Source organism: Rattus norvegicus, chromosome 17, assembly GCF_021556685.1.
Source record: "Rattus norvegicus strain SHRSP/BbbUtx chromosome 17, alternate assembly SHRSP_T2T, whole genome shotgun sequence".
Taxonomy (NCBI): domain Eukaryota; kingdom Metazoa; phylum Chordata; class Mammalia; order Rodentia; family Muridae; genus Rattus; species Rattus norvegicus.
In genome coordinates this window covers 66906671-66930290 of record NC_141550.1, presented here as the reverse complement: position 1 = coordinate 66930290, position 23620 = coordinate 66906671, and the positions used below count along the sequence as shown (strand labels likewise).

At 40.3% G+C, this 23620-nt stretch overlaps 1 protein-coding gene across 53 annotated transcripts in view; it reads right to left on the bottom strand.

Annotated features, from left to right (window-relative positions):
* The window catches only part of Zmynd11 (zinc finger, MYND-type containing 11), an 87987-nt gene that overhangs the window by 48055 nt on the left and 16312 nt on the right, over window positions 1–23620 (bottom strand). For all 53 annotated transcript variants that reach the window (XM_087590159.1, XM_087590177.1, XM_087590163.1 and 50 more), the window contains 1 exon segment: window positions 5521–5655. In XM_087590159.1, coding sequence (XP_087446285.1) covers window positions 5521–5636 — 116 coding nt within the window. In that variant the 5' untranslated portion in view covers window positions 5637–5655.

Sequence of the window (23620 nt, the reverse complement as noted above, 5' to 3'; positions counted from 1 at the left end):
GCGCAAGGCCCTGGGTTCGGTCCCCAGCTCAAAAAAAAAAAAAAAAAAAAAAAAAAAGAATGAATATTTGAAGTCAAGTATTTCCAAGCCTTGTCATAAGAACACCTAACCAAACTACACAGAAGAGGTGTGTGCGCATGTACCAACTGTCCCTTAGAGACGTGCACATCCTCTCATCTCTCACACTTACAGACACTGCAGGCATAGAGGACTGCTTTTCTAGCCATCCTTGCAGATAATCCTAAACTGACCAATCTTTACAGTAAGATAATGACTCATATGAAGTTTATGATAATTAAACATCAGTTCCTATGAATGCAAAATGGTTTTACTGACAGGTCAAATTTTACTCAGGGTCTCTATCAAGAAGCCCCTTTTTAGTTCTTGGACAGATACTGTCCTTCTAAGCAGGTGAGGACAAGTGTCCCAGAGTTACAACCATATTTGAAACTGCCTGCTATGAAGGCCTCCCTGACATGATGCCTCAAAGAACAGGAGGGGGACCAGAGGGATGGCTCAGTGGCTAACAGCTCTTGTACAGTACAACATGGGTTTAGGGCTCAGCATCCACAGGCCATTTTAACTACTCAGAGAATCTGAGTCCTCTCCTGGCCTCCACAGGGACCAGGCATACACACAGTGCACATGCATACCACAAACAAAAACTCATAGACACTAATAAAGATAAATAAATCTTTTCAAGTACATGATATAAGCCAATAACTAACCCCTCAGTACAAAGCCCAGGGCAATCTCAGAATACCAGTGACAACCAGGTGGAGTTTCATATTCTCACGGGAAAGGAGAATGATGTGCACTGTCGGTGCTCGGATTCGGTAGCCTAAGCTCCCTTCCAGTAAAACACTAGCAGAATGCTGGAAATGGACATGCCAACACCCAGGGAGTCAGGTACAAAGACTTTCTGCATGATAGGGTAGTTTGGTGTAGGGCAAGAGGTAAACTAAGAAAATATAAGGCCATATTTCTGCCAATTAAAACACGTCACAAAAAGGAATTTTAGACACAAAGATCTAATGCAAATTCAAGAAGTGATTTCAAATCCAAATGAAGTGCTGTGGCTGAAGAGGTGAACACACCCAGGATATACCTGCAAATCAGGAAAACTGTAGTCTACTATTTCAAATGCAAGGTAAGGCATGAAATCCATGAGCTACAGAACTATCAGTCAGAAGGAAACAAACCTCAAATGTAGACCCAAACTTAAAGTCAATGAAGAAAAGCACTTCAGAGGTACACCATCCCATGTGTTTCCATCCCACTTGGAAGGGAGAGGAAAGCAATCATGGGGGTGGGGGGCAGAGGGAGAGAGGGAAGGACCTGGATATGAGAGGGGAGGGGTAGGAAAAAAGGGGGACGTAATCAGGCATTAGGGTACAGGAGGTGAAGCCTAAGGGCCAGCAGAATTAATGGGAACAAGCAACCTTGGGAGGTGGGAGGTGGGAGGTGGGAGGTGGGAGGTGGGAGGTGGGAGGGGGGAGGTGGGAGGGGGGAGGGGGAGGGGGAGGGGGGAGGGGGAGGGGGGGAGGACCATCTAGAATGTTCCAGAGATCTGGGAAGTGATAGATTCTCAGGAATCAAAGGGAAGGACCTTGGATGAAATGCCCAACAGTGAAGAAGGAACTTGTAGAGTCCACCTCCAGGAGAAAGACAGGGCATCAAGTGGAGGGATGGGATTGCCATCCCACAGTCAAAAACTGATCCAGAATTGTTCTTGTCTAAAAGAACTACAGAGACAAAAATGGAGAAGACTGAGGGAAAGGAGGTCCAGTGACAGGCCCAACTGGGGATCCATCTCATGGGGAGGTTGCAAGGCCTGACTTTATTACTGATGCTATGGTGTACTTACAGACAGGAGCCTAGCATTACTGCCCTCCAAAAGGCCCAACAAGCAGCTGAAAGAGCTAGACACGGATACTTATACCCAAACAATAGAAGTCAGAGGACCCCTGTGGTTGAATTAGGGAAAAGCTGAAAGAAGTTGAAGAGGGTGGCCCCATGGAAGATCAGCAGTCTCAACTAACCTGGACCCCCCAAGATCTCTCAGACGCTGAGCCACCAGCCAGGCAGCATACACCAGCGGATATGAGGTCCCAACACCTGTACAGCAGAGTATTGCCTGGCTCAGTGAGAGAGGATGCACCTAACCCTCAAGAGATTTGAGGCTCCAGGGAGTGGGGAGGGAAGTCTGGTGGGGTGGGGGTTGCAGGGTGGAAACATTCTCTTGGAGTTGGGGGAGGAGGTACGGGTTGAGAAACAATCAGAGGGCAGACTTGGATGGGGATAAGAACTGGGCTGCAAAAAAAAAAGATTAAAGATAATAAAAAATAGAAGAAGAAGAAGAAGAAGAAGAAGAGGAGGAAGAGGAGGAAGAGGAGGAGGAGGAGGAGGAGGAGGAGGAGGAGGAGGAGGAGGAGGAGGAGGAGGAGGAGGAGGAGGAAGGCCCAAGTTCAAGCAGACCACACCAGTGATGAATGAACAAAGTCGCAAAGGAGAAAAATCTCAAAGCTAAAATAAAAACAGAAAAATCACAGATACAGTGCAGCAAAACAAAATCCAGCATACTAAATAAAAAATAAGCAATAGTGTGTGTGCATGTGTGCACAGAAGTACATGATACATGAAATGGATGGAAGCATGTCAAACATAGTTGGTGTGTGAATTCCATAGCACGTGTGCACGTATGTGTAAAAGTACATGATACATGAAGTGGATGGAAGCATGACAAACATAGTTGATGTGTGAATTCCATAGCACGTGTGCACTTATGTGTAAAAGTATATGGTACATGAAATGGATGGAAGCATGTCAAACATAGTTGGTGTGTGAATTCCATAGCACGTGTGCACGTATGTGTAAAAGTACATGATACATGAAGTGGATGGAAGCATGACAAACATAGTTGATGTGTGAATTCCATAGCACGTGTGCACTTATGTGTAAAAGTATATGGTACATGAAATGGATGGAAGCATGACAAACATAGTTGGTGTGTGAATTCCAATGGTACTTAGAAGGGCGCAGTCATCAAGTAAGAATGCCATTTTTAAACATGGTAACGGGAACATCCTTTTCTGCTGTGAACTATGCATGCAACCACATGGCAGGTACAGAGAAGCTTATCCCCAGGAAAACACTCTAGCTAGAAGCACAGAGATGAAACAAACTACTACTCAGATCTAGCATGAATGGCTGTAAATATCTCAGAAGTAGAAATGTCTTCATTAACATGTGTCCCTACAGTAGAGCACAGTCCATCTATACAGCCTGCCCACAGCCACAGTCCCATGAAATTCAAAGAATTCAAGTGTGGGGTCACACTTGAGCCATCAGAGCACAGTGACAGAATCAGAATGAAGATGGCTGTGGAATTTATAGATTAAAATAACGAAAACAAGATACAGGCAGAACCACAGCATTACATAGACTAGACAAGATACTTAAGGAAATACCAGGCTATACACCAGTAATGTCAAAGGCCAGAACTCTTAATGCATGTCTTTTACTTAATTTTTAACAATGGGCTGCTCACCAGTCACAGAAATAGCAAACAAGGTCTTAACAGGAACTTGCCTGGGGGGCTTGGGTAAAGTAAGGTAATTTTAAATTTAAAAGATACCTTGTGTTCTGACATGAAGGGAGAGGAGCATCTTGATTCCTGACCTTCTAACAGTGCAGAGCAGGAATCCCAGATCGCAGAGCAGACCTACTTGCTGCCACCACCAGTGCTGCTTCCTAGCCAGCCTCACGCAGTGGGACATCCAGGGAAGTGGCATCAGCCAAGAGGCAAGGCACTGTGTGGGGCATTTCCTAGGCAGTCCTCTGCTTCATGGATTTTTAAGAGGAGACTTATAATTCATGACCACCTGCTGGTCAACAAATTTATCTGTATTTAAGAATTATAGAGCTTAAGCAAAAAGTAAATATGGCTTGGGTTACCATTCGAAGTTATACTGATGAAAAAAGAGGAAAAGTCAAATCTCATTATGATCCATGATTCAAAGGAGATATGTATGGTCCCAATGACTGTCTCTGTGGTGTTCACTAGTTTCACCTATGCCAAACATGCACTCGTATGTGTTAAGTAGCCAGCAGATGCATGCACGATTACTAAAAGCGTTAGCCCTTTCCCTCCTACACCAGCAGGTCACCCAGCCTAACAGCAGCACTCCTGATGAGACTCCTGGAGTGCTTAGTAGGTGCCCTGAGATGCCCGAGAAACACCACAAAGGAAAAGAGAGGTAACCATGTGAGCAACTGAAACTGTTCAAATGTGCACGCTTAAGAATGCCTTAAATTTTTGATACAAATTACAGGATCTTATTTTTTAATTTCAATGTTCTGCTATAAAAATTTCAGCTATGGCTTTTACAAATCTCAAGGACATACTTAGTATCTTTATTGTTTGCGATTTATTTTTAACCCAGGGAAGGGAATTGAGCCTAGGGTCTCACCTGTGAAATATGCGTTTACCACTGATCCATGTTACATCCCCAGCCGGCGGTTTTTGAAAACTATCTGTATTAGTATCACCCGCTATTCTGTACTTAGTTACCAGCTCTCAAAGTGCTTGCTTTTTAAAAATAAAATATGTATTAAGTAATAATTAAAGCAATGTACTATTTATTTAGTCATCTTTTCCACATTTGGGGGCATCGTTTTCTTTCTTTAGCCCAAAGGAGGTAGGGCTGCAGTTGACTTCAGGAAGCCTCTTCATCTTCAAATATGGGGACAATGTTAAGAATGCATGGGGTTCAACTCCATTACCTATTAATAACAGTTCCAAAGCACGGTGTAAGTCAGCTATTATAAATCTCTTACTTTTAATTTTTAGATACCATCTAACAAATATAAGGCAGGATGAGAATTAAAAGATTCTATTCAAATTAACAAAAAAAAAATCACATAAGCTGTTAAAATGTTACATCAGCTTTACTTTTAAAAGAGCATTCAGAGAATTAAAAGAGAATCAAACTCCTAACTGCCTTCATAATACAAAATAAGCAAAAAGATGTTTTGCTATACTGAATCTTTGTCTACTAAGACAAATAGCACTGAAACTAAGGAGAAAAGGAAAGGGGAGTTTTCTTTTTTAACTGAATGTGTGTTCAATCTCATTTATTCTAGTTATAAAGTACTCAAAATATTATTTACTATATGAAGCCTGTTCATCTCCATTGAGATAAGCCATGAACAAAAGCTTTTGTTTAGACAGCTTCACTACAATAAAGCAAATGTCTTAATAATCCTTTTAAATAAAATTTTCTTAGGGCAAAAAAATGTATAATTGAAAATCTACTATAAGCAGACTATACTGATCTTTACTTAGCTAACATTCATTTACAAGGCTTCTAAATACAAATTGTCTATATGTGTTTCTGCTATTGTTCCTGTTCTGTAGTCTTCTGCAAGGCAACCGTCACTTTAGTTCCTTGTATGAACTGCACAGAAGATAAGGCATTTGGGGACTTTACAGTGGTGCTTTTGTTTAAATTTACTTACTTTGTAATACGATCAATGTTGGCAATCTGCTTCTGATTCCTGATAATTTCAATGGCTGCCCAAAGATGCTGGATAGCTTTTGTGTCCGCCTGTCGTCTTTTTGTTAAACGTGCCATGACCTGTTTACTTCTTTAGCTGTAGCAATATATAAAAACATAAGGCAGAAAACATGGATTACCGAGGGAATTTCCAACACAGGAGCCACAGTCACAGCACTGCCTGACGCTGGTCATTCTTAAGTGAAATGTGGTGTTGTGGCTTTCCATTTTCTACCTTTCAAGTTGCACTTCTACCTAATAAAAGCAAGCATTCACTTGGTTACCTCTATAAAGAATAATCTAAAATCCAAATCACTTTAAAAGGCACTTAAAAAGCTAGGAGAAGTTTACCTCTTTCCAATGTCAATCAATCAATCAATAGATAAATAAAGGCATTTAATGTTTATTCTAAACCACACCAGACTTCAGCATTACACTGTGTGAAATCAAGCAGTGCACAATGGAATTTATAGGTCATAATTGTTTGGTATTTCAGGTTTTTATGATCATAGCTTTAGAGAATTCGGTTTTATATACATATGAAACCAATGTATAAAAAAAAAACAAGCATTAGCCAGACATGGTGATGGTGCATGGTGCAGCACACTTGCAGTCCAAGCACTTAGGAGGTGGAAGCACAAGAATTAGCACAAATTCAAAATCAACCTGATCTAAAGTGAGTTCCATGCCAGTCAGAACTGCATAGCAAGAAACAAACAATGAATAGAGAATCCAAGTTGTTCTGAGGTAAAATATGAAAGGCCAAGAGCTAGGATACCAGATCACAAATTATCAGTAATGACCCAACTGCCAGAATAGGTGTTCATTTCAGAACTAATAATCACATTATTAGGAAATATCACTATTATTCAAATGTTGGTATCTGGATGGGCTGAAGGAGATGGCTGTCAAGTCTCCAAATACCTTTCCATCTATCTTCAGGCAAGAAAGAATGGAGTACAGTTCAGTGTCTGGTGGGTGACAGTATTAATGAAGACCTACTGAATCTCTGCTTCATCTTCATGGTAAGCCCAGACTCAGGATCAATGAAACAGGCACTTCACACATCTGTATGCTAGGCCTTCAGTGCAAACAGAAAGGCAGGCACTGCACACCTACAGCTGCTGCTCCCTTCAAGGAGACAACAAGTGTGGTGCACTTGTTCTAGCATTTCACTGTACTCCCTGACTGACAAGAGAAGGTGCCAGACTTTCGTGTCTCTCTTTCTCCATCCTTTTTCACAACCTCTTTCCTTCTCTGACCAAACTGAATGAGACCTGAATTCAAATTTTCAGCATCCATGCAAAGGGCAGGTGTGGCCCTTGGAGCCCATGACCCCTAGCACTTAGCAGGAGGAGGAAGGATGGAGCAAGGAGAGGGTTGGGACTTGCTGACCATCAGGTTTAGTATGAAACTGTTTCGAGGAATAAGGCAGAGAATGACAGTAGAACACTTCTTATCCTCTAGCCTCCCAGCACACGACATGAACGTATGCTTGCACTCGAAAATGCTGGTGTTCAAGGCTTAAAGGAAAATTATTTTGTTTTGAATAAATGTAGATCTGTAACTGAATGATAATAAAAATAACAAGCATGGCTTACCATGCTTCTACTTGGAGAGCAGACACCTCAGTCTCAGTGTTTGCTCAGGAGTGCCAGCTTGAGAATAGCACAAGGATGCCATGGGAAGAAACTGCAGGAGTCTCAGTGAGATACAACAGCACAGCGCCACCCAGTCCTGCTGCCCTTTAGACACAGACGCACAAGCCCAGCTGCCTGAGCTGCATACAGCATTCAACAACAGTACCTGCCTCGTTCATATAGCTTGCTAGCCAGGAGACATTTGAAATGTACAGAACGGCAATCCTGGCTGGAAAACAGAACTGACAGGGAATCTAACATGGACAGTACAAGATCATAGAGAACAACCACACAAATGGTCCTGAACTTCTTGTGAGAATTCAGAAAAGGATCATACTGCTTCTAGCATGGGTAAAATTTAGGCAGATATATGTGTGTGTGTGTGTGTGTGTGTGTGTGTGTGTAGGCTATAACACAAAGGAAGGAGGGAGGAATAAGTGTGAAACAGTATCAGATTAAATTAAGGGGGTATTTTGGTAAAATCAGGATGAACATTATATTCTATATAATAAGAGGATAATAATAGTTAACATGCAATTCATTTTAAAATATATGGTATAAGTGGATCTGGCAGTGCAGTCGTGGAATCAATACCAGCTTCTAGAGGCTAAAGTGGGAGGAGCACCACAAGCCCAGGCAACCTAGAGGGACACTGTCTCAATAAATTATCAAAAATAACTTATTCATATCTACAGAAAAATTAACAAAGAAGGTAACTTTTGAGAATACTGATTATTTTGTAACAATCATGCACTAATGGGAACTAAGTAGCAGAAATTCATAGGGGCACCATACTTTCCTGTAAAGTATTAAAAGCAAGACCAAAGACTGAAGCAGCCTTCATCTCAGGAAAGCAGATGCAAAAATGAATCAGGGCCTTCCAAGAGCTATGTGAACCCCGTGACAAACAGCAGACAAGCTGTCACTCACATCACACCAGACCTGGAGGCAGTCACTGCTTATGGGAGTCAAAGTGGAACACTGCCAGCAGAGTACGTGGCACATCTTGAAAGTGCCAAAACGAGAGCCTATTAAGTGCCTATTAAGACAGTATTTCACTTAAGTACAACTATTCAATTATTTCTGGGTAAAGAGAAATCTCAAAAGCTAATACAGTGCTGGGCTTAAGCCCAGAACCTCATGGATCCTCAGCAAGTGCTCTACTGCTGAACTGTGACCCATCCCTCAGCTGCCCTTTCTCAGGAGATCTGCACTCACTCATTTCACATTCACTCTCTGTGCCCTACTTATATACTAGCCACTCTCTTGTACTGTGGGCAAACAGCAACAGGCAGAAAAGAACAAACCTCTAATCCAGTAAGAACTATTAACAACATGACTTGATCCAAGGAAAGAATGACAGTTGGGCATCGGTCAACAAAAAGCAAACATCCTAGGAGGTCTCTTGGGCCCTATATAAAAGCTGGTCCCACTCAAGGTCTGTGCTGATATGGTAAGAGCAAAATGAATTCAAAAGAATGAATAAAAATTATTTAACTAAGAAAGGGTTTGCCTCATTAACTTTTACGTCTAATGTTTTTCTAGGTACCCAGCAGAGTTTCAAGCATGCTAACCTTTCCATATAAAATATTAAATTCAGATTTTCCAGCTATGTTATAAGACCCCAGAGAAAGGCTTCATTTTAAAGAGAAAGGTCAGAAAATGTGCAGAAATCACTGATAATCTTTAACCTTTTATTTGCTCCAACACATATGAGGAATGTAATATACTCCTCTCAGTAAAAGTTGCGTGGGAACAATCTTCCAGAGGCCTGAAGCTTAAAACAGTAAGCAGAAGCCTTCAAGTAAGTTCCCTAAGCCCCCTAAGCCCCCAGCCGATGCTGCCGTTGTGTCCTCGGACATCTGCATTTGCCACAATTCCCAGTCTCTAGGTGTACACTAGTCTCACCACAGCATTATAAAAAAAGAACACAGCGAGCCAGGAAAAATTAATAAAAACAAAATTAAATAAGGCATCATGAATGCGTATGAACGGAGACCATGCTGTAACAAGGGAGAAGCACACAGTGAGGACAGCATGGGTGCAGGGCAGGGGAATGACACAGGACTCCAGCTAGCATCCGCAGCAAATGTGCGCTCACTTACTTCTGGTATGTGAGGGTTTTGTTACATAAAATAAATACTCAAATATTTATTCCAGATATTACATAAAAACTTTTAAATGTCGCATGGTTTCCATGGTTTTCACTGTAACTTACATATGTAAGAAATGTCCTTGTTGATTAGTGATTTTACTTTATGACTATATATTCACACCATTCTCTTGTTTACATATTAATTCTGATTTTGGTTCTGGAGAACAGAGTCTTACCCAGGGTGGCCTTGCACTCACTGTGTAGCCAAGTAGGACCTTAAACTTCTGGTCCTCCTACTTCCATCTCCTTAGTGTCCTGGGCTTATAGCCACATACCACTGTGCAGCGTCAGAGGTTTTTTATGTACTTTTATTCACAAAATACTTCCTCTTTGCCCTTTAATAGGCATTAAATAAAATGATGCAGAAATCTAGGCATTTGTTTCTTTATAGTTACTTTTTTTTGTAAATACTTCTATACTCAGGCCAGAAAAAAATGTAAAATACTTTTGATGAAGTTTTAGGTTGATAACAGAATTTCCATACACCGCTTGTCCCTCAGGCACTACTGCCGTCAGCACCTCACCAGGATGGTGAGACTTGCTAGAACTGGTGAACTGATACTGACATCACTGCCAAACTAAGTCCACAGTTCAAGGTTTTATGCACTCTACAGGTCTTGGCATATGTTCAATGACAAGCAAACACAATTGTGACATCACACACTATAATTTTACTGCCTTAAGTTCTCCATGTCTCAGCTATTCTTGCTGCCTCTTCCACTAACCTCTGGAACAGTGGTCCCACAATTCACCTTTTCCAGAATGACATGAAGTTGAAATCACACAGGCTTCTTTTCATAGCTTGATAGCTTCTGCCAACACTAAATACTATTCCAGTGGCTATATGCAAGTTTTTCTACCCACTTATCTACTAAAGGCTACCATGGTTGCACACAAGTTTCATCTACTATGGATAAAACATCTATAAAATTCTACATGCAGCTTTGTGCACCGATAAAATGTTTGGCTCATTTGGGCAAACAGCAAGGGGTATGAAGATTGAATTTTATAGTGAGAGTGTTTTCAGTTTGGTAAAAAGTCGAAGCTCTGCTAGATTGCCCTCCAAAGCAGCTGAGCCATCATGCACTCTTCCCAGCATGGCACAAAAGCTCCAGGACTGTGAGGTAGACAACAGACACTCAGTGATGATGTTTTGGCTTGCTATTCCCTAATAGCATTTGTTAAACATATATCCATGTTTCATGTCTGTCACCTTTCCTGTCTGCTTTAGTCAGTGTCCATCCAGGGAAAACTCCTTGCGTACTTCTTAACTAGGTTTTTTTATTGTTGACTTTCATTTTTGTATTGTTGCATCTGAGGGGTACAGATGCATGCCTGCGTGTGTGTGTGTGTGTGTGTGTGTGTGTGTGTGTGTGTGCGCGCATATGAAAGCTGAAGAACATCCTTGGTACCACTCCTCAGGAGCATTAATCATCTTTTTTGAGAAGTCGTCTCTCACTGACTTGGAACTTACCCAAGGTTAGGCTGGCTGGCCACTAAGCCCAGAGACCACCTGTTTCCACCTCCCCAGAATGCTACTACAGCTGGGTTCTGGGAATGAAACTCATATTCTGAAGCACTTTACTTATTGTAGTGACAATTGTGGAATTTTTGTTGCTTTAAAACCACAGAAATATTATAAAAATGTGCATTCGTCTTAATTCCAGGCGTGGGGATATGGAGCTGCTTCGGACTGTCTGCGGCCGCTGACCATCATTTGCCTTGTGCTTTAGCAGAAGCATTGTTTGCCAGCTGCAGAGAGTTTCTGCGATTGTGTGACATGTGGAATTCTGGGAACTTTTCAGAAGGTATATAATGCTAGAATCCAGAGACATAGGGTTGGCTGAGGTTTGTTACTAGTTGTATTCAAAGAAGAAACAAAAGGAAAGAATTTATATTCAGGGATCTCTATTTCTCTCTTCCCCCTCTCTCCTTCTTTCTCTCCTACCTAGTGAGAGAGGGTGAAATGGGGCGGGGAGAGGGGTGGAAAGGATGGGAAAAAGAACCACAAAGTAGCAAAGACCAGCTACAACTTATGACAAGGCTACCTGCCCAGCCCCTTTGGGTATGTGATTAAAAGTCATCAAAGGCATCTTTTGGAAACATTTTATCTGAGTCTGTAGTATTATGTTCTTATTCTCTGTATGTCAGTCAAAGACAACCTTTGACATTTTAACCAAGTTCTACTTATCAATTCTCTCTCACTGACAGTACCTATCAACAGAGAAGGAACACAGAGGTTTTGTGATCTTTAGTAGTTCTGCATTTAGGATTGAGATCTATGATCCATATTCAATTACTTTTAGTTAATATCATTTGAATTCACTTTTACAATCAGAGGTTCATCTGTTCCGGCATAGCCTCGACTTCTTGGCAGGTGCTGAGGTCTGTTCTTTGGCTCTCTACTCTAGTCCATTGTCAGTTCTTTTGCTCCATCTCATTTATTGCAAAGTTTTCATACTAAGATTCTAGTTGGTAACTATCTTTTGTTCTCTCTTTTTTACTTTGTTCTTCTGGGTCTTTTGCCTTTCCACATAAATTTCAGAATCAGTTTGTTGATATCCATGTAATAACTGACTCAGGTTTTAACTGATGTTGCATTAAATCTACAAATCAATCTTGGAAGGAGGGACATCTTGACACTAGCCTTCCTAGCCATATCTTTTCATTAATTATCTAATATTAGAATTTTGTAGTCTTTAGTCTGAACATATATTGTTAATATTCTTTGGTTTTTCTTTCTTTTTCCCCCCTTTTTGATTTTTTTGAGACAGTGTACCCCTGGCTATCCTGTAACTCACTTTGTGGATCAGGTTCACCTCAAACTCAGAACCATCTGCCTCTGGCTCCCAAGGTCTGGAATAAAAGGTGTGCACTCCATGCCCAGATACTGTTAAATTTCTATCCAAACATTTCAATTTTGGCATATTAATATTAACAACAATATGTTTTTATATTAAATTACACTTGTTCATTGCTGGTACATGAATAATTTTTATGCATTAACCTTGCATCTTGATCTTACCCAGGTATTTCCTGCATGGCTTCTTTCAAGACACTTTGATTTAGTGTTTAAAGCTTCATTCCTTGGTGTGGGTCTTGCAGCACATCCCCTCTTGTACTTCAGTGTGTACCATTTGGGAAAATTCTTTAGGAAGTGTTGTCTCAAATATGATTTCAAGTTCATTCTCTTTCCTATATTACCTTCTCACATGGACTACACTTCCTGGAGGTGCCCATGCTCCTAAATGCTCTATTTTAAAGCTACTAGTCCCATCTTTTTCATATGCTTTTCAGTTTAGAAATCTCCCATAGCCTGAAGCTCAGAGGTTATTTCCTCTGCCCTGCCCACTGTACTGATGAACTCTTCAGAGGGATTCTGCATTTCTCTTACATTGCTTGTCTGTATAAGCAATTTTTGTCTTTCTTAGAACTTGTGTCTCTGCTTACATCATCCACTCATTACTATGTGCTGCATACATTTTCCCCTCAGCATTTTAACTGTGATTTGTAACAATGCCCCGTCTGATTATTATTCAATATTCTTGCTACATTGGTTCTGGTTCTGATTTTTGCTTAGTCTCTCCAAACTATACTCCTGCCTTTTGTTAAGTTTTATGGGTTTTTGTTTTTCCTGAAAACTGGGCATAGTGTACTGAGCAAATGGAGCTATGGTTGACAGCCTTTTTCATGGAGCTGAGGGCAGAGAAGGGAGCACGCTCAGTCCCATAAGTCTGTGTCACTGGACTGTCAGTGCCACCAGCACTTCAGTCCCCCACTCCCCTCACATGACACAAGTTATAAGAATGAAATGAAGCAGCCAATTCCCTTCCTCCAGATTGGCTAATCTCTGGTAAAACACAGCTGGTAAGGCTCACATGGAGGAGCTTAAATTCTGAAGACAGAGGAAGAAGTGGCAGGGGACAAGGGAAGTGGGGGATAGAGGGGAAACTGCAATATATGAGATGTAATATATGAGATAATAAATTATTAATAATAATAAAAGAATGGAGCACCTGGCACATTTGATAACTTCTCTTTCCTTCTGTCCTGCTCTGCCCTAAGTACAGAGAATTTCTCTCTGATACTCAGTGTGACAGCCTGGTTGAGACAAAACTCAGACTCAGGAAGGCATTTTCTGGGTTCCCCTGGAGTTTTCACACTCCTAGTTGCCCAGTCTGGCAGTCCGGCAGTCCGGCAGTCCGGCAGACTGGCAGTCCTACCCTGGCTTTTGTCTCCACCCAGAGTCCTGCTCATGACTTCAGCTCTAGGAAGGCTTAGACTTTTTTACCTGTCTATCTCAATTTTCTAAGTTTGGCCACCATGGCCTCATTTCTCTGAAAGATCTAAAAACATTTTTTTTTACTTTTTTCTTGTTTTTTTGTTGTTGTTGTTTTTTGCTTGTTATCAACATATTATAATGCCAATGCCAACTAGGAAGAGTGGAATTTTTTTTCTGAATATGATGGTAAACGAAACAATATGTTTTTACCAAAGAGGAAGCCAAATGAATTAGCGTGCTTTGCTGAAAAGTTTCTCTGTTCTACAACAAAAAAAGTGATATATTTATAAATATGTGTTAAATTGTTCAAGATACTGGAGTTGGCTTCTTGCGTTGGCTTAGCCTATTTTCGTGTCTCACAACTGTCATTATTAAAACGTGTATGCAAGTTACATGTACGACACCATCAGCCCAATGCCAATTCCTATCCATTATTTGACATGTACTAACAGCCTTAAATTTTTTTATTTCATTTAGTTAGTTGGGGGCCTTGATAGCCCCGGGGTGTTGGCTAGAACTAGTGATCCTCCTGCCTCACCCTCCTACATGGTGGGATGCCAAGTGTGTACTATCATGCTAACTTATCATTGTCTAAAGCACACACCTATTTTAAGTTTTCACTATGTCTTTGATAACCTTTACCATGAAATAGATGTAAATAAATGCTTCCTGAGTAAACAGTCCCCCCAAGGTTAATTAATTTTAATGTATCATAATGAACCTTTAGCTGCCAGGAGCTAGGCGTGAGGGGATGCAGAGCTGCTGCTTAGTGAGTTGTGGTGTGGGTGTCACTGAGGACAGTTGTGCAGCATTCGAGATGCCTTTACACTGAACTATGTGCTTAAAATGGTTAAGATGGCAGATTTTATGTTAAGTATATTTTACCTCTACTTTTTAATTTGAAAAAAAAAAAGGACAGAGAAAGAATAAAGTTAGTTCAAAATAATAAAGTTGGTTATCATGTCTTAAGAGGAGTAAATCTCAAGTACTCCAAGAACTTCCAAAACAAGCAGTTAGGTCATTCCATGTGTGCAAGCATCTGGTGTGGAGGGATGCAAAGAACTCAGAGTGGATGCCCTGCTAGGTTATCTGCACATTAGATTGAACACAACCAAGTCTTTCAAAGTTGGGTTTTTCAAGGCAGGGTCTCTCTGTATACCCCTGGCTGTCCTGTAAAACAAGCTGGCCTAGAACTAGGAGATCTGCTTACCTCTGCTGCACAAGTGCTGGGATTAAATTTAACTACACTGGCTTGAATCTTTTCCATTGCTAGTAGCACAACAGGCAAGCTAGGTAAGTTACTAGACGTCTGTTTGGCTCCCTGTCATGGTCTAACCAGAGGGCCTGTACTTACCACTGGTCTTTGGTAGCAGAGCCCTCAGCAGTGCTGAGCATCACAGAATGATCACACACGCATGTGAGACCTTTCTCGGATAAGACCACCAGTATTTAATCAAAGGGCCCAACTCTGATAATTTTCCACAAGCTCCACTTGTAAAAAAGTAAGTTTCTCCTTTTAAAAAATAAAGAGTTGTGAAGTGAATCCCAGAGGATAAAATCCATATCTGATATCCAGACCACAGTGATCTGCATGTCCAAAGGATGTATCCAGACTGAATGACTGGATTGTAAAACTGCAATGACAAATTAGAAAAGCGACAGCTGGTTTTTACTGAGCAATCAGCCATAAGCCATTCACTGTACAGATAGGAAATGTTCAGCTTAGTGGGCTGGGGTGTGTGTAACAAAGGCACTCATTTCACAGGTGGATCTCAGTGTGTGGCCTGCATCTGGCTTATATCACTTACTGTCATGTTTTCCAGCCCACCTGCTCCAGGAGATATCAGTGTACCCTTCTTCCCATCCCTCACAGTATCTTCTGTGTGTGACACTTTGTTCATCCATCAATCCATCTATGAACACAGTGGTTGCTAATGGCTAGTTGTCAACAACACTGGCAGAAGTGTATGTGCTCAATTCCTTTGGGGATGTACCCAGAAAAGGAACTGCAAAATCTCACAGTAGATCTGTTTAACCTTAGCAACATTTATAAAATTGGCTGGGCCCAGAGCTGACCTAGTCCTAACAGCTCTCTGTACCCTAACACCATGGGGCAGAGAGCTGGACTCTCAGAAGTATGGACAAACCTGAGAGCTCAGGGGAGACTATACTTCTGCTCACATTTCTTTCAAAGAAGGAACCCACCTGGAGCCCTCAGGACACAGGAACCTAGGAGCAGTCTGGGACAGGATGCCTAGCGCAGAACTGACCTTGTGACACAGCTCTTTGTACCCACATCCTGCTAGGAGAAAGCTGGTCTCCAGGAGTGCTAACACACAGGCTTACAGGAGAGTCAAGCCACTGTCAGAGACAGAAAGACAAGCTGACAGCAGAGACAACCAGATGGCGAGAGACAAGCAAAGGAACCTAAGCAAGAGAAACAAAGACTACTGGGAATCATCTGAGCCCAGTTCTCACACCAAAGCAAATACAGGATATCCAAACACACTAGAAAAAGCAAGATTTGGATTTAAAATCACATCTCATGATGATGATAGAGGACTTTAAGAAGGACATAAATAACTCCCATAAAGAAATACAGGACAACACAGGTAAACCAGTAAAAGCCCTTAAAGAGGAAATACAAAAATCCCTGAAAGAATTACAGGAAAACACAACAAAACAGGTGAAGGAATTGAACAAAACAATCCATGATCTAAAAATGGAAATAGAAACAATAAAGAAATCACAAAGGAAGACAACCCTGGAGATAGAAAACCTAGGAAAGAGATCAGGAGTCATAGACACAAGCATCACCAACAGAATACAAGAGATAGAAGAGAGAATCTCAGGGGCAGAAGATCCATAGAAAACATTGACACAACTGTCAAAGAAAAATGCAAAAAGCTCCTAACCCAAAACATCCAGGAAATCCAGGACTCAATGAGAAGACCAAACCTAAGGATAATAGGTATAGAAAAGAGTGAAGATTCCCAACTGAAAGGGCCAGTAAATATCTTTAACAAAATTATAGAAGAAAACTTTCCTAACCTAAAGAAAGAGATGCCCATAAGCATAAAAGAAGCCTACAGAACTCCAAATAGATTGGACCAGGAAAGAAACTCCTTCCGTCATATGATAGTCAAAACACCAAATGCACAAAGCAAAGAAAGAATGTTAAAAACAGTAAGGAAAAAAGGTCAAGTAACATATAAAGGCAGACCTATCAGAATCACACCAGACTTCTCACCAGAGACTATGAAAGCCAGAAGATCCTAGATAGATATCATACAGACCCTAAGAGAACACAAATGCCAGCTCAGGCTACTGTATCCAGCAAAACTCTCAATTAACATAAATGGAGAAACCAAAATATTCCATGACAAAACCAAATTTACACAATATCTTTCCACAATTCCAGCCCTAGAAAGGATAATAAATGGAAAACTCCAACACAAGGAAGGAAACTACATACTAGAAAAAGCAAGAAACTAATCTTCTTACAACAAAACCAAAAGAAGAGAGCCACACAAACATAATTCCACATCTAACAAGAAAAATAATAGGAAACAACAATTACTATTCCTTAATATATCTTAACACCAGTGGACTCAATTCCCCAATAAAAAGACATAGAGTAACAGACTGGATATGAAAAGAGGACCTAGCATTTTGCTACATACAGGACACACACCTGAGTGACAAAGACAGATATTATCTCACAGTAAAAGGCTGAAAAAGGGGTTGGGGATTTAGCTCAGTGGTAGAGCGCTTGCCTAGCAAGCACAAGGCCCTGGGTTCGGTCCCCAGCTCCGGAAAAAAAAAAAAGAAAAGGAAAAAAGAAACAAACAAAAGGACCAGATGGGGTTAGTGCAGAATTCTATCACAACTTCATAGAAGACCTATTATTAATACTGAACAAACTATTCCACAAAATTGAAACAGAAGGAACATTACCCAATTCCTTCTATGAAGCCACAATTACACTTATACCTATACCACACAAAAACAACAAAGAAAGAGAACTTTAGACCAATTTCCCTTATGAACAACGATGTAAAAATACTCAATAAAATTCTCGCAAACTGAATCCAAAAACACATCAAAACGATCATCCATCATGATCAAGTAGGCTTCATCCCAGGAATGCAGGATGGTTCAATATATGGAAATCCATCAATGTAATCCACAATATAAACAAACTCAAAGAAAAAAAAACATGTGATCATCTCATTGGATGCTGAGAAAGCATTTGACAAAATTCAACACCCCTTCATGATAAGAGTCTTGGAACGATCAGGAATTCAAGGCCCATACCTAAACATGGTAAAAGCAATATAGAGCAAACCAGTAGCCAACATCAAACTAAATGGAGAGAAATTTTAAGCAATCCCACTAAAATACGGGAAAAGACAAGGCTGCCCACTCTCTCCCTACCTATTCTATATAGCACTCAAAGTCCTAGCCAGAGCAATCAATCAAACAAACAAACAAACAAAAAAAAAAAAAGAGGTCAAAGGGATACAAATTGGAAAGGAAGAAGTCAAAATATCACTATTTGCAGATGATATGATAGTGAACTTAAGTGACCCCAAAAGTTCCACAAGAGAATTACTAAGCCTGATAAACAACAACGGTGGCTGAATATAAAATTAATTCAAACAAATCAGTAACCTCCCTCTACTCAAAGGATAAACATGATGAGGGAAATGATACCCTTCACAATAGTCCCAAATACCTCGGTGTGACTCTAATCAAGCAAGTGAAAGATCTGTATGATAAGAACTTCAAATCTCTGAAGAAAGAAATTGAAGATCTCAGAATATGGAAAGATCTCCCATGCTCATGGATTGGCAGGATTAACTCAATTCTTCATAGAGTTAGAAAGAACAATTTGCAAATTCATTTGGAAAAACAAAAAACCCAGGATAGTGAAAACTATCCACAACAGTAAAAGAACTTCTGGAGGAATCACCATCCCTGACCTCAAGCTGTATTACAGAGCAATAGTGATAAAAACTGTATGATATTGGTATAGAGACAGGCAGGTGGATCAATGGAAAAGAATTGAACACCCAGAAATGAACCCACACACCTATGGTCACTTGATCTTTGACAAAGGAGCTAAAACCAACTGTGGAAAAAAGACAACATTTTCAACAAATGGTGCTGGTTTAACTGGAGGTCAGCATATAGAGGAATGCAAATTGATCCATTCCTTTCACTGTGTACAAAGCTCAAGTCCAAGTGGATCAAGGATCTCCACATAAAACCAAATACACTCAAACTAATCTAAGAAAAAGTGGGGAAGAGCCTGGAACACATGGGCACTGGGGAAATTTTCCTAAACAGAACACCAAAGATCAAGAATCAACAAATGGGACCTCATAAAATTGCAAAGCTTCTGTAAAGCAAAGGACACTGTCAATAGGACAAAAGGGTAACCATCAGATTGGAAAAAGATCTTTACCTATCCTACATCTGATAGAGGGCTAATATCTAATATATACAAAGAACTCAAGAAATTAGAATCCAGAGAATCAAATAACCCTATTTAAAAATGGGGTACAGAGATTAACGAAGAATTCTCAGCTGAGAAATGTCGAATGGCTGAGAAGTACCTAAAGAAATGTTCAACATCCTTAGTCATCAGGGAAATGCAGATCAAAACAACCCTGAGATTCCACCTCACTCCAGTCAGAATGGCTAAGATCAAAAACTCAGGTGACAACAGATGCTGGGGAGGATGTGGAGAAAGAGGAACACTCCTCCACTGTTGGTGGGATTGCAGACTGGTACAACCACTCTGGAAATCAGTCTGGAGGTTCCTCAGAAAACTGGACATTCCACTACCTGAGAACAGCTATCCCACTCCTGGGCATATACCCAAAGGATGCTCCAACATACAACAAAGACACGTGCTCCACTATGTTCATAGCAGCCTTATTTATAATAGCCAGAAGCTGGAAAGAACCCAGATGCCCTTCAATAGAGGAATGGATACAGAAAATGTGGTACATCTACACAATGGAGTACTACTCAGCTTTTAAAAACAATGACTTCATGAAATTCATAGGCAAATAGATGGAACTAGAAAATATCATTCTGAGTGAGGTAACCCAATCCCAAATAAACACCCATGGTATGCACTCACTGATAAGTGGATATTAGCCCAAAAGCTTGAATTACCCAAGATACAATCCACAGACCACATAAAGCTCAAGAAGAAGGATGACCAAGTATGGATGCTTCAGTCCTTCTTAGGATGAGGAACAAAAATGTTCATAGGAGGAGATATGGAGACAAAGTAGTTTGGAGCAGAGACTGAAGGAATGACCATTCAGAGCCTGCCCCACCTGGGGATCCAGCCCATATATATACAGCCAGCAAACCCAGATGATATTGCTGAGGCCAAGAAGTGCATGCTGACAGGAGCCTAACATAGCTGTCTCCTGAGAAGCTCTGCCAGAGCATGACAAATACAGAGGCAAATGCTCGCAGCCAACCATTGAACTCAGAATGGGGTCCACATTGGAGGAGTTAGGAAAGGATTGAAGGAGCTTAAGAGGCTTGCAACCCAATAAGAATATCAATATCAACCAACCAGAGCTCCCAGGCACTAAACCACCATCCAAAGAGTACACATCGACAGACCCATGGCTATAGCTGCATATGTAGCAGAGGATGGCCTTGTTGGGCACCAAAGGGAGGAGAAGCCCTTGGTCCTGCCAAGTCTGGATCCTGCAGTGTAGGGGAATGTCAGGATGGGGAGGTGGGAAGGGGTGGGTAGTTTGGTGGGGGAAAGGGGATAACATTTGAAATATAAATAAAAAATATCCAATTAAAAAAAAAGAAAAAAAACTGATTTCTACATAGCCAAACCATGACACCCTGACCAACAATGTAAGCTATTTAATTCCCCCACATCATTACAAACACTAATTTTTTATTTAATTTTTAATTTACTTTTTCTTATTTTTAAATGACAGCCATTTGCATAGGTGCTAAATAGTCTATGGCTACGGTTGTGATTTATCAATTTCTGTAATATCCAGTAATACTGAACATCTTTTTATGTTTTATTGGCTTTTTGCCATCATTTTCTTCGGAGAAATGTCCTGTGAACTGCTTGTCCATTTTAACTGTTATGTAGTTGGTGCATGGGGAGTTATATTGTCTTGGTGTTAACCCCTCTTGGAGGTGTACGCTTTACAGTTTCCTCCTTTCTACATGCTGCATTCACCATTTATTTTCATCCATTTTGACTTTGTCTCTCTCTTGTTCCCTCCCCACCACTATACACACAACAAGGTCTCAATATGTAACCCAGACTTGGCCTTACAATTTTCAATCTTCCTGTCTCAATTTCCTGTCAGGTAGGATTACAAGTATGTACCACACCTAGCTCTTTACTTGTTTTTTTTTGTTTGTTTGTTTGTTTTGTTTGTTTTGTTTTTTAAGTTATGTCCTTTGATGCACAGAAAGGTTTTAATTTGGTGAAACAGAATTTACTTCTTTAGCTAGTCACACTTTAGTGTCTTATCTAAGAATTTACTAAGGAATCAAAAGTCAAAAATTAATTTATCAATTCTCAGGAGTTTTCATATTGTGGCTCTTTTGCAAACAAGAATGCTAACGAAATGTTAAAAATAATGCTGAGCTTAAAGGGTTTAAAATTAAAGTTGATATAATTGTCAACAAAGTTAAAAAACTTTACAGTGAGAAACAAAGAAGAACGTGTGATGTATCTCTGAGCAACATGTTTCAGAAACACGGCATTTGCGAAGGAAGGCCAGTGTGGCCTGGCAGAGCACAGGCAGACAGGAAGGCTCCAAGTTGGTGCAGGTTAAGACAAGTGGGCTCAGAGGATTAGCAACATTCCCAGGGCCTACCTTCCAATACTGACAAGCTGAGTTCTACCTACATTTCAAAGTCACCTAAATAGTTAACTGGAGGTTGACAAGAGACACTTTCAGCCATCCAAATACCATACAACTCCATGATCTATATAATTTTTCTCAGGAAGAAGCAAAGATAAACTAATAAGCCATGAAAAAGGAAAACCTGAGATCTTGTCTTGTCCAGGAAAATAGAACTCAATATGGGAAATTGACTTTAGGAGGAAAACTAGAAAATTCCTATCCACAACAGAACAAGAGTGACAGGAACTCAGAAGTAGAAAGTCAGTTTCTTTAGACTTATTAAAAAATTCTTACACCAAGAAACATACAAACAGCTTATGAAGAAACTAACAAGTTAGCTATTACCTATGAAAATGTTCTAAATAAAATGTTGGCAAACATAATAATAAAAAATAAAAGGAAGTTTTATTCTAAAAAAGCGATGATATTTAATGTTAGAAAATCTAGCAGGATACTAAAGAAACTAAGAATATCATCATCTCTATAGATGCTGAAAAAGTACCAGACAGAATTCAGTGCAAATTTACGTAAGGATCATTCAACAACTAAGAATCGAGGGATAATTGTTTAATATACACATACTGGCCTGAAAGCTGGCAGAATGTTAAGATGTTGACAATCTTCTACTAACATGAGGAAAGCATCAAGGATGGCCACCATCTCTATTCTCGCTTACTACTACACAAAGGACAATTACGTGAGGTGGTGGCTCATGCCTGCAAGACATGCTAGAGAAGTGGAGGTTCAAGAAGTTAATCAGAACTGAAGAAGTTGTTACTTCTTGCAAAAGTCACAGATGATGTGGTTATGAGTAATAATAAAACTTAAAAGAATGAGTGAAAAATCCAGCCAAGAGTCTGAAAATGGAACTGTCGAGCACTAGAAAATGTAAATGAAGCCCTTTAATGTTAAAGGGGGTGGGGGGGTCCTGTTACCCAAAACCCTGAAGCAGAGAAACTAGGGAAGGGCAAGAAAATCTGACCGGAACTGTGAGCCATTAGCACCATAAACTAAGCATAAAATCTAAAAGTTAAAAAAGGAAAAACTTAGTACCAAAATCAAACTCCGGCACATTCAAAGTACATTATGAATAAGGCAAATGAGTTATTTAAATGGCAAACTGGATAAGTAAGCAGATAAGGACACTGTCACCTGCACCACAAATGTAAGGCTAATATCCCTAATATTTAATGGAGCTCTACCTTTTTAATAAAAATGAAAGAAAAAGAAAAAATGAGCAAAACATAAGAAAAAGCAGAAAACAGAAAAAGCCTACAAAAGGCTTAGAAACTCATGGAAAGCTACTTAATTCCCCTTATAATTAGAGAAATGAAGTTGTAGACTCATTTAATGGACCAGTGCTAAGAATGAGGCTGGTGAAACTGGTTATCTGCCAATGTACTGGTGTCAAGACGACAGGAAGACAAGGCTTCTCCACATTAAAAATCATGACCTTAGAGGAGGGCAATGTGGCAGAAACCAGCACAAACGTGCATGCACCTACTCTGCCCAGCACTCTCATGGGTAAAACCATCTGCACTGCCACTTGTACAGCACTGGCTGAACAATTGTGGGCAGCCAATAATGGAATAAAACCAGCTAAAAAGAACAATGAGAGGTCACTTTGCTATTTCACTTGATCAAAGCTATTAAAAGTTATCAAATTAACAAAGTACTTTCAAAAGCTGATTGCTGAGTGTTAAATATGCCTCTTTCCTTTCTCTGACACTTTGCTAATATTAGCTGAGCATGGTGGTGCACACCTTTAATCCCAGTGTCTGCAAGGCAGAGACAGGTGGATCTCCCTGATTCTGAAGCCAGCCTGGTCTACACAGTGAGTTCCAGGATAGCCAGAACTACATAATAAGACACTACACACATTCACATGCACGCATGTGCGCACACAAACACACACACACACACACACACACACACACACACACACTAGCTACTAACTGTTTTTGTTATTAACTTTTTAAAAAGAACTACAGTAATGGGGTTGGGGAGACAGCTTGGATGGTAAAGACCTTGACACACAAGCTTGAAGACCAGAGTTTGATTCC